The following is a 12370-nucleotide window of genomic DNA, read 5'->3' on the forward strand; positions in this document are numbered from 1 at the left end:
TCTCTTTCTTTATCACCTGTCCAGTCTTCAGTCCATCCACATGCTGCAGCTAGAATTATTTATGACCTTTTCTATGCATTCCCTGTGATAATATGAAGAGTGATTAACAAGATCAGACAGGACAATATCTGGGTTATCCTTATAGTACCAACCTGGCTGAGACAGATTTGGTATTCTTACCTGCTTCACCTATGCGTCCAACCTGCATTCAAGTTTTCAGCCATCCTTTATCTCCTCTCCTAGGGTGCAGATCATGTGCTTCACCCCAACTGAGGGGGCTTCTGCATCAGAACATTGCTCCTAGAGGGGGCACAAAATTATAATCCACCTGTTCAACAGAAGTACAACAAGTATTACTAAACAAGCATAAGAGAGTCAACTAAAATTACCTTCAGAAATAGAAAAGGTTCAACCACTACTGTCACTGTGACAGTGTTGTGCCTGAATCTTCTTTGCCCTCAGTCATCTTGGATTACCTGCTGAACTTAAAGAAATCAGGTTATCAGTTATCTCTCTTAAGGTTTATCTGGCTGTAATATCAGCACTTCATCCCCCACTAAAAGGGTTTTCCATATTTGCTCACCCTATATCCTCAAGATTTATTAAGTGTTTAGGGAACCTCTCCCCCAGTTCAAGGATCCTACTCCTGCTTGGGATCTCAACCTGTACTTAAGTACCTCATGGGACCTTTGTTTGCCAGAGGTTGAACCTGCTCTTTGCTTCAGTTATCTATGAAGACGGCCTTTCTAGTAGACACCACATCAGCTCACAGTGTTGGGGAGACTGGGGCCTTGATGGCAGACCCTCCATTTATGGTATCTTTCAAGGATAAGATATCTTAATGGCCACCCTAAATTCTTACCTAAAGTGCTGTTGGATTTTCATTAACCAGGCCATTCATCTACCAGTATTTTCCCCTAAACCACATATATCTCAGTATGAGACAGATGTTAGATTGGCATTAGCCTCTTATCTAGATAGGACCAAACAATTTTGGAAATCACCTTGACTCTTTATCTCTATCATAGAGAGATCCAAGGAGTCCACAATCTTTACACAGAGATTTTCAAGAGGGATCTGTAGGTGTATCATCACTTGCAATAACACAGCTGGTGCTCTACTTTCCCCAAAGATAATAGCACACTCTGCCAGATCACAGGCACAGCTTTAGTCAAGAACATTCCAGCGTCTTAGAGACACAAAGCTGCTGCACAAGCCTCAGTGCACACTTTTTGTAAACACTATGCCTTGGTCCACAATGCCAGATCTGATGCGATGCTTGGTTGTGCTGTACTGTCTTCAGTCTTAGATTCAATTCTGAAGCTCCTTAAGGGTCCTCAAAGAGATGGGGGGTGGAGGGGAAATTAGCTATGGGAGTGAGCTTCACCATCATGGCTTCCTGGGACCCCAGACCTTCTTGATCCTAACTCTGACCACACCGGGCAAGAGCGAGGGACTCTGATGACATTGCCCCTCCTCTGGCTCCAGCTGAATACCGAATACCACCTGGGATGAAATGGGATTGGACTTTAACAACAATAAGCTCCGGCCCATTTCAACTAAATTCTTCTATTTTCCCCAAAAGAACAGGTGTTACTATCTTTGATACCCTCTAAGAGACTGTGAAACAAGGAGTGTGTGTGGGGGGGTTTCATGTGGGGATACTGCTCAGGAGGCATCTGAAGCGGAGCACCCGTAGGGACACTCTTTGAAGAAGAGGTTACTTACCTTGTGCAGTAACTGTGGTTCTTCAAGATGTGTGTCCCTACGGATGTTCCACTACCTGCCTCCTCCTCTCTGCTTTGGACTTCTTTATTGGACATTCGGGTAGAGAAGGAACTGAGCTCCGTTCACCCATGCAGCTCTATATACATTAGTGTGCACCATGAGGTCGTATAGCACATGCATGGGCCGAACAGACACTGCCAACAGAAAATCTCCGATTAAGGGCTTGAGAGGCACATGCACACCAGAAGTGGAGCACTATAGGGACACACATCTTGAAGAACCACAGTTACTGCACAAGGTGAGTAACCTCTTCTTCTCTTCAAACACAGCACTGAGTTGGTTTATAGTTAAAATAAAACAAATGTATTAACAAGAGGAGATAGGTTAAATAATGCCAAGTACAAGGAATAAAGTTAGAAAGGGAAACCAGCAAATAAAAGTGAAAACACATCTAAAAGTCTACAACTAAATTTAGTAAGGTACAGGCTTTGTTCAAGATGCCTTCTCTCACTGGTCTTCCTTCTTCTCAGCCATGGCTGACTTTACCTCAGTCAGGACCTTCCACAGCAGTACAAGATGCTGTCTTCCCTTGCCTTCCTAGGTGAAAGGTCTTTGCCTAAGCAGGTTTCTCATCTATATTCAGTATGCAGAGACTTCAACCCCTCCACTTGGCTGAAGGACCCATCTTTCTCTACTTGCAAGAGCTCTGTTCCCTTGTGTCTATCTAGTGATGGATGCCAAAGATGGCTTCCTTCTTTGCTTATGTCTTCCAAAGTTCAATGATGTCATTTCAAGAGGCAGGATGACCTCATTCTGTTTTTCCCTTTCTGTGAGTTTCCCATTACCCTGTATGTAAATAGGGTGTCCATTGTTTTGATTCCATCATGCTTAATTGATATAGGAGAAGGTATATAGCTGTGACATTCCCACCTATCTGAGAGAGACCTCTTTCTCCTTTTGTTTAGACACAGACTGTAAAGACTAATGTCAATAGAAATCCATAATTCCTTACGTAGTGTTAACACATACATTTTACGATGGTGTTAATCACCAATGTGTCATTTGCTGGTCGGAGAAGCAAATACACATTCCTTCCTCTAGGGCAGACCTGTTTACCAATTCCCGCTGACATGCCTGGCTTAAGCAAATTTTAGTCATCATTCCTGCCTATATCCATAACTGTTAATACACACCCCATATATACATCATGCAATACTATTAATGATCAGGGGGGTTCCAATGACATATTACGTGATACCTTTTAGATACAGATTATAAACATAGTGAGTTGAGGCACACTGAATTGATCAGGCCCGCTGAAACACATTACCTGATATGCCACAACTCCCCTTCCTATTTCTCTGCCTCTCCTCTTTTAAGAAAGCTTCTCCCCTCCCCGCCTCCTGGTTCAAGCAGAGTTTTTCCAGAGGCTAGGAAACAAAGAAAGGGCTTTTGGAATAAAAGGATGAGCTTGAACTGACAAAGAGCCTTCCTTTGATTCAACGAGTGGGCACGGTCCTAACCCTTGCCTCAGGGTGAAAGACTTTGGCTTACTGGGACCCCATAGGACTGATGGGTGGCCTCTGGGTAAGCTTTTCCCATGTATATGGGAACTTTCAGTGATTTTTATGTTTTTTTTCTGTAATGCTTTTACTCTAAGAATAAAAGCGTTTTGCTGTATGAAGACTGGCTGGTAACTGGTGTACACTGCTGTAGCTTCTGATGAGAGGTTAACCACACGGACCACATGCTGGTCAGACCTGCTGGGGAAATCACAGTGAGGTGCAGAGGGGCGACAAGCCTCAACCCCCTGGTCTGGAGGGAGAGAGGTGCAGTGCTCTGTCTGACAAAAGTGATGGTTGGGAGCCTGAGACCTTCAGAGGGTGCCCTCAAGAAAGACCAGGAGTGGGGGCAAAGCACAGTTAAGTTTGAAACTGTGACAGAGTTTAACCTGCATTGCCATCTATCAGTAATTTGTTATGACATTTGATCTTTTGGAAAATTCAGCAATTCACAAGGTGGTTGCCAGTCACTAGTATGAGTCAGAATATTTCTTCAATCATTTTAAAAGTATAGCATACATGCAAAGAGTGTTGGAATGTTGGCAAAAGCATTTAGAGTTTACTTAGATTTACATTTTCTTAAGTTGCAAGCGTTTGGGGGCAGGGACTGTCTTTTTGTTCAGTGTTTGTGCAGTGAGGTCCTGGACCATGATTTCAGCTCCATGGTGCCAAAATAATACAAGCAACAATTAAAAATAATTATTTTTTAAAAAGGTTAAAAACAAGGGACTGGCCCTTTTATAAACTCGGAATTAAACGTTTAGAAGTTTTTTTTAAATGATATAAAGCAATATTGTCATGAATTTTGATATAAAACTAAGGGCCTGCAACAGTGCTTATCCAGACTTGCTTTGGGCCCGGCCACTGTCTCAGTTTCCCCTTCTTCTCCAGATAATCAACCTTCTCACTGAGGGAATGTCCTTACTGCAGAGTTAACTTGTGTGATTGGCACCTGGGTCTAAGCACTCTTGTTAGCCTCGCCAGGGCGTTAATTCTGAATCATAGAATCATAGAATATCAGGGTTGGAAGGGACCTCAGGAGGTCATCTAGTCCAACCCCTTGCTCAAAGCAGGACCAATCCCTAGACAGATTCTAAAGCCCTACCTAAATCATTGTGTCCTCTCTGGTACTGCACTCACCTATATATGTCACTCGGACTTCTGGGGGCATAGCCCATGGATCTTAGTGCTATGGTAAGATGAGCTGCTCTGTAATTCTTTCCCAGTGAATTGTGGGAGAATTTGTTTATGGTTCTGAGCTTCGGGGGGGGAGGGGAATTGTGGGAAGGTACTGGATGACTATCATCACTGGCATGATTTAGGCTGCACCTGCACTGCAAAGTGAATGGTTACAAGCCCAAATGAAAACTTCACTTAGGCTTCACCCTCTACCCCCAGAGGGCCAGCTGGCCCAGGTGGAAAAGCTCCACTACACTCCAGTAAGAGGGTAGGCATCAGATGCTAGTCTGTACATTTATATTATTAGAAATGGTGATACTTTATTAACCATGTGCTTTTTGCTTAGGCAATTAGGGTTGGTTTGGTGCAGATAATGTGTTTATTTTAACTACGTTTTCTCTCTGAAGCATTTTCTCAATGTATTTGCAACAGAATTATCCGTAAGCTATTGTATAGTATATTACACAGCAGCTGTTGCTTCCGTCACTTGTGAATTTGGGGAGAGGAAAAAAAGCAAATTAGTCTTATGCAACTAGTATTTCCCAGAGAATAATTACTAATTCTGTGCAACCAAAGCAGCAAGTTAATTATTATTTTATTATATTGTCGCACCTAGGAGCTTCATTTGTGTTAGGATCCCATAGTGCAAGATGCTGGTACAAACACAAAGAAAGCGCCCCTTTCTTAAATTATTAGACCTGTAGAAAAGCTGTGATAAGGAATTATAATTCCCCAATAAAACATTAGTTACATTTTGTGACAATCTCACTTGTGTTTCTTCCATCTGTTGTGATAATGTAGCAGGACTTTGTTAATGAACAATAACATAAGCTGAGATAAAATATCAAATGATATGGTTGTCCTAAACACATGGGCCTGCAATCAATGTTTCCCTTAAGCACACTTTTCTCTCTTTAGACTACGATGTGTGTGCAGAAGCTCCGTGTGAACAGCAATGCACAGATAACTTTGGACGTGTCTTATGTACATGTTATCCTGGATACCGGTATGACCGGGAGAGACACAGGAACAGAGAGAAACCCTACTGCCTAGGTGGGTATGAAGAACATGTCACATTTATCTTTGGTTAAGGCTGTGTCCTGCTACAGGCAGAATTTTCAATTTTTTAGAAATTCTTCAAAGAAGAAGTTGAATGGTGCTAGACCCTTTCCTCTTAACTTGTGTGATTGGCACCTGGGTCTAAGCACCCTTGTTAGCCTTGCCAGGGCGTTACCATCCAGACTCTAAAGCCCTACCTTCCTTCATTCTTTTAGTATGAGAATGCTTTTAATTGATCTAAGTAAATAGCTGTATAAGTCCCCTCTCCCATGCAGTCTCTGAGCAGCATTCAAGGTCTTTGGCAATGAAACAGGGCAAGATTCTTGCATCAAACTGAAAACCAGAGAAATTATGTTAAATTATTAAAGCAAACCTCTGAGGTTCAGTTCAGATTGTAACTCCTAATTCAGGGATTTATACCTCTCCCAGATGACTCAAAAGCACTACCTTGCAGGCTGAGTATTCATGTGAACCAAGGTCTGCAGGATCAAGTTTTGATGCAAAGACCTGCCAAGTGGTGGTCATGTGTAAAGGGCCACGCATGTTAATAATTATAATACAGTTGATGTGAAGCTGTGGCCCAGGCCCCCTTAAGTTCTGTGTTTGCTTGACCATCCATTCAGAATCCCTTCTGATAATGGAACCCTTAAGGGAAATATCTTATTTGATCTCTGAACCTCTGTAACTTTTGGGGAATTCTCAATGTTTGTTCAACTTCAGATATCGATGAGTGCACCACAAGCAATGAGACTCTCTGCTCTCAAATCTGTGTTAACACCGTAGGCAGTTACAGATGTGAATGTCATGAAGGCTATATCCGGGAAGATGATGGGAGGACTTGCACCAAAGGAGACAAAGGTATTACTAGTATGCAGTAATATCCTGGGCCAAATGTAGCCTAAGAAAACTGACCCATCATAGAGAGGGAGCTGTGGAAATGTAATACAGCCAATGCCAAATTCAGGTGCCCTGGCATACCAGAATTGAACTTGGCCCATTGGCTGAGATTACTAAAAAGCAAGTGAACAATCCAAAAGCTGTACCGTGCTTCCATAGTCCTCTGTCCATGGTGCTCCTAGGGACAGTTACTGTCTAGAAAACCCCTATGGACGGCTCTGGCCTCCCACTGAACAGGGGCTCCACAGGGTTTTGGGACTAGCCTCTCACTGTCTGTTCTGCAGGGGGACAAAATACACTGCCCTCTGGCTGATGGAATGTTTGGGAAGAAAACTCCTGTAGGAGAACCTTTTGGTGATTTCCTGTCCTTTAGCCATGGGAGGGGGTAACCAGGTATTGTCTCATGATGTGATCCATACAGAAGATATTTGTACCTCATTCAGTTAGCGTGACCATACAGCAAATGTGAAAAATCAGGACAGGGGTGAGGGGTAATAGGAGCCTATATAAAAAAAAAGACCCAAAAATCAGGACTGTCCCTATAAAATTGGGACATGTGGTCACCCTACATTCGGTGCACTTGAAATAGTATTGATAAAAATATTTTTACATTCATGGCAAACATAGGTTCTCATCAACTAGACCACTATGTAATAATGTAAAAAATCTACGTGAGTATAAGTCTTTTACTGCCCCTTAGATACTGTACTCTTGAGTTCATTCCCAGGGCAATTCCTGTGGCTTGCTCTGGAAGTACCTTTTCCCGCTAATTAGCATTAAATGAACTGTCATGTCTGCATGTGAGAGGAGTGCAAATGAAAAGCTAATATTTTGAAGCATGTGGAAAACATTCTCCCTGGAGGGGAAGAGTGGGTGAATAACGAATCTTGCTCTTATTACTTAATTTAGGCCACTTTGTCTGAAACACATAAAATACTTGCAGCTAACATAATAATAATAAGCCAAATCCAATTTATACAGGCATAACTAAGAATAGAATTTAGTCCAGTGTGAGATCTCACTTAGAAGGAAAATGAGCCAGATTCTGACCTCCAGAAAGCCAAAATCACTTAAGTGGATTTAGACTGTATTTACAGACTGAGGCCAATGACATTAGCAGATGGCCCAATGTTAGTACTTTTGAGCTTTCAGGCACACACCAAAATCCTACCTGGAGATTCAACTTATGTTTTAATAATCTAAATCAGTAGGCTAAATTCCATCTGTGACTAGAGCTCTTGAATTCCATGGCACTGAAGTTAATTGCATGGCACTGTTGCAACAGAGATCAGAATTTGTTCCAATAAATATAGAATGTTGAGCTTTTGGGCTTTGTTTTGTTTTATTTGAACATTGGTATTAAATATAAAAGTGTTTGCCATCATCCAATGCCTTTAAATTAATAAAGTTTGGGATAATTTAAGTTAACCACAGATATAAAAAGTTAGTAACAGAGGAAATAAAAGAAAAAACTGAAAATATATTTTGATGAATGATAGGTTACAGTTGGTTCATCTGTTAATGACTAAAAGTACATTTTATATCACTGACTCTTCCAAACCCCAGCTGGACAATAGGCACAAACATTTTGTAATTTTTATTTGTCCCATTGAAAACATGTATCTGGAGCATCCCAGTAATCTGTGATTGCTCTTTGTAGCTTTCAAACATTTCTAATTGTTCCATTTATAAAGATGTCATTAACAAAACATGTGTGCGGTCACTAATACCCTTGCAGATATATTTATAATTAACATTTCCTCTGTAGTTCAAGCTTTCTGACAGAGGAATGTTCATAGCATTCAGGATTACTGACTGTTCAAAATATTCTAGGCATTTGTAAATGAACTTCAACTATCTTCCAACAGCAATTTGTAACACAATTTTCTTTTCATTATAATCCATGTCTCCTGTGTGGCGTAGGACACCACCTCTCAAACAGTTACCAGCAGCAGTTGGAGAGGCAGCATACAGATCTAAGGGCTACATTCTGCTCTGTTACACCACTGTAAATGTAGAATAATTTCACTGATTTCGGATTTAAATGAGAGCAGAATTTGGCCCTAGCTATTTTTTATTAAGCACGCTAGCCTGCGAAATACTGGCCAGAATGCACAACAGGAAGATTTTCAGCAGCTGACTTCTAGGTCTATAAATTATGTGCCACCTTGTGGTAAATGTAAGTTCCTGCACCATTATAAAACAGCAACACATTTAAGTTGTAATAACCTTATATAGAACTACAGTAGAGTCACATTATATTGGTTGCTGGAACACTAAGCCAGGTTTTCCGATAATATTTTGTATGAGACAACATAAAAACAGACAAAAATTTGACATCTCACCATAATTCCAAATATAACATACCTTACACAGAGAGTTAATAATAACGTGTTTCCTCTGCAATGCCAGAAGAATTACACTCTTTGGCCCTATCCTACTAGCAGTGGATTGGATTAAATATGATGAAGATTTGTACATCAGGCACCAAAAGGGGCTGCATCTGTGCTGCTTCAGCAATCACTCTTCATATTACAGAGGCAATACAGTTACACACTCAAAAAAGGACAAACTAAATCTTCTCTGCAGTCTGAGTCCAGATAATACAACACAGATGATAAGCTAAACAATCTCTGTGCAAAGAATGCATTCAGGACAGCTCCCTGTAGAGATCTTCTCCTGGCAGTATCTCTCTCTCTTCCAGCATAAGCAAGATCATGACTTCCAGCATATGCTAAGGAAACATACTGCCTCTCCAAGCAGTTTTCTTATCAATAGCAGCTGCAGGGCTCACCAGTAAGGAGGTAAAAGGCTCTGGAGAAGGCCAACAAAACATCATGTGAGCTGGACTTAATTGTTTGTACTGTAGGAGGCCCTATAAGATGGGACAGGATCAAAGGGACTCTGTCAAGTTTTATACAATGAAACCATTTATTTAAACAACCCACTGAAGTGTTGGTGATCCCTGGGGTTGCCAAGATTTACTCTGCCTGAATTCAGTATCTGCACCAATGATGACTGCCTCAGAATCTCATTGCTTCCTTGACCAATGGGCATGACCCAGATGGATTCTGGTTCTATTCAGAAGTGGACGCATTCTAGATCTGATATCTGGGATCACAAGGTAGTGATGGATGACTGTTTTCATGGTCAGAACATCACCTCCCTTTGGTGTAAATCAGGAGAATCCTGGCTTGCACAAGTTGGGAAGCAGAAGCAGGGAGATATCTTATCCCTGTTCTCACCAGTGTGTTGGATTTTGTTTTGATGGTCCCAGAGACTAATGGATCCAACTAGATTCACACAATTCTCTGCAGCACGATCCTTACCAACTATTAGACCACCTCACTGGTAGCCTTAGTCAACTATTATAACCATATTTTGTTGATCACAGGTCTTTGCTCTACATCAGTTGTACTGATGAACTGGATTATATATTAGAACTAGGGGCGAATTCAGTGTTTCTTATACTCCACTCAATCCCACTGGTTCCAATGGGATTGCATGGGATTTAAAGACAGCGGAGAAACCTGGCAGTTTTTTCTCTCTGACTGTTGTTGGTTTCAGCAACATTTCTCTACACAGTCCAGTCATCGGGAGCGGGGGGTGGAGGGAGGATGAACTCACTGGGATAAAATAAAAATTGAAAGGGACTCTGGTTTAATACTTGTTCCAAACCAACATTTTTACTGTAGTTTAAAAACAGACAAGCCTAATTATCTTTTTATTTTTAAAATGATGCATGCCTCTGCAATTCCTGCTTTTGACTAGAAATACTGGCACCAAAATATTCAGATTTTTAAAAAGATGTTGAAAAGTTGGGAGAAGGTGCAGAATTTGAGGTCTGGAAAAAAAATGCCTTGCAAGGAAAGACTGAAAGAGCTCAGTCTGTTTAGCTGATCAAAAAGAAGATGAAAAGGTAACTTGATTTCTGTGTATAAGTACTTTCACAGGAAGAAAACTTTGGCTATTGAAAGGCTCTTTAATCTAGCGGAGAAAGGCATAGCAAGAACCATTGGCTGGACATTAAAGTCATACGCATTTAAGTGGGAAACAAGGCACAAATTTATAACCGTGCAATGGAACAAACTACCAAGAGAGGTGGTGGATTCTTCATTTTTTGATGTCTTCAGATTAAGACTAGGTGCCTTTCTCAAGTATATGCTTTAGCCAGACACAAGTTATTGGGCTGAGCACAGGGGGTAACTGGATGAATTTTATGGCCTGTGTTATTCAGGAGGTCAGTCTAGATGATGTAATAATCCCGTCTGGTCTTAAATCTATGAATCTGTGGAGAATACGATGAGGGAAGCTGTTCTCCTGGTGTTACCATCTAGGAAGCACTAGAAAGCTCACAAAGAAGCCTGGTATTTCAAGCCAGAAAAAGGACTAAATAAAATTCAGAGGAGTATTTGAGGGATGTTCCAGTGCCCAATGCAATCAGTGAAAAGATTCCTATTGGCTACCGTGAGTGTTAGATGGAGCACTTGATAAGCATATGAGTGCTTAGATGCTTGTCTGAATCTCCTAATCTTTTGACTATTCATCGCTAATTCTGATACCCTTTATACTGATGATCAGCTGACTTTACCTCCTCTTTATCATCTTCCTCTTCGTGCTTTAGGACAATGAAGTACGGGTTCGGGGCACGTTTCTGATCTGACATGCCAAAAGCTGCTTGTTGCAGTGGATCCCAAAAGGCTTCCTGGATGTGGAGTCTGGTAGAATAATCCTACAGAAAAATCAATTGGCTGTGAAGCTGTATTAGTATCCTGTTGTATTACTAAGGTTAAGATTCTGTCATGGGTATTTTCAGTAAAAGTCAGATACAGGTCGTGGGCAATAAACAAAAATTCACAGAAGCTCACAACCTGTCCCTGTTTCTGTGGTCCCAAGGCTGGATGCAGCACTGCTCTGGCAGCCACAGGGCAGACGGCAGGTCACCTGTTCCAGCTGTTCCCCCCAGCTGCTGTTCTGATGGCCTGGGGGCTGGTTGCCAGCCAGCTGTTCTGGCATCCACTGCTCTAGCAGCCCCAATGCTGATCACTGGCCAGCTGTTGCGGTGGCCCCTGGAGTGACCTCTGGTCAGTTGTTTGGCAACCCAGAGGTGGCCACCTGTCAGCTGTTCTGGTAGCCACTGCTCCAGCCCTGGCCCAGGAAAAGTCATGGAGGTCCCAGAATGTCACAGAACCCCGTGACCTTTGTGACAGAATTGTATACTTATGTATTACAGAAGAACATAGTGAAATTTGAACAAAGGGGAATGATGTGAATTTTTTTACATTGGACAGAGTAAATATATATATAACCAAAAGTCAAGCCCTTAATACTGTACTAAAAGAAACCCTGTTTGTATTGTGACAGGGTCAAGCCAGATGGCTACAGGAGAGTGAAAGAAGGCAGATATATTAGCCCCAGGTTAAGTAGGTCCCCTTTCCCTGAGTAAGGTAACAGGGAAGGTTCCAGAACAATCAGGAGCTTTCTGGAAACAATTAAGGCAGGCTGATTAGAACACCTGCAGCCAATCAAGAAGCTCCTAGAATCAATCAAGGCACACTAATCAGGGCACCTGGGTTTAAAAAGGAGCTCACTTCAGTTTGTGGTGCACGTGTGAGGAGCTGAGAGCAAGAGCAGCTGAGAGTGAGAGGGTGTTGCTGGAGGATTGAGAAGTGCAAGCGTTATCAGACACCAGGAGGAAGATCCTGTGGTGAGGATAAAGAAGGTGTTTGGGGGAGGCCATGGAGAAGTAGCCCAGGGAGCTGTAGCTGTCATGCAGCTGTTACAGGAGGTACTATAAACAGCTGCAGTCCACAGGGCCCTGGGCTGGAACCCGGAGTAGAGGGCGGGCCCAGGTTCCCCCCAAACCTCCCAACTCCTGATCAGACACAAGAGGAGTTGACCCGGACTGTGGATCCTACCAGAGGGGAAGATCTCTGAGGTGAGCA

General features: G+C 42.1%; 1 protein-coding gene across 1 annotated transcript in view; it reads left to right on the forward strand.

The window, feature by feature from the left end:
- CCBE1 (collagen and calcium binding EGF domains 1) overlaps positions 1-12370 on the forward strand; it is a 176304-nt gene that overhangs the window by 145869 nt on the left and 18065 nt on the right. Inside the window, exons 4-5 of the mRNA XM_030567911.1 lie at positions 5388-5522; positions 6249-6386. Of these exons, the coding sequence (XP_030423771.1) occupies positions 5388-5522; positions 6249-6386 (273 nt within the window). The remainder of the gene's footprint in view (positions 1-5387; positions 5523-6248; positions 6387-12370) is intronic.

This window comes from Gopherus evgoodei, chromosome 6 (assembly GCF_007399415.2).
Source record: "Gopherus evgoodei ecotype Sinaloan lineage chromosome 6, rGopEvg1_v1.p, whole genome shotgun sequence".
In the NCBI taxonomy this organism is placed as follows: Eukaryota; Metazoa; Chordata; order Testudines; family Testudinidae; genus Gopherus; species Gopherus evgoodei.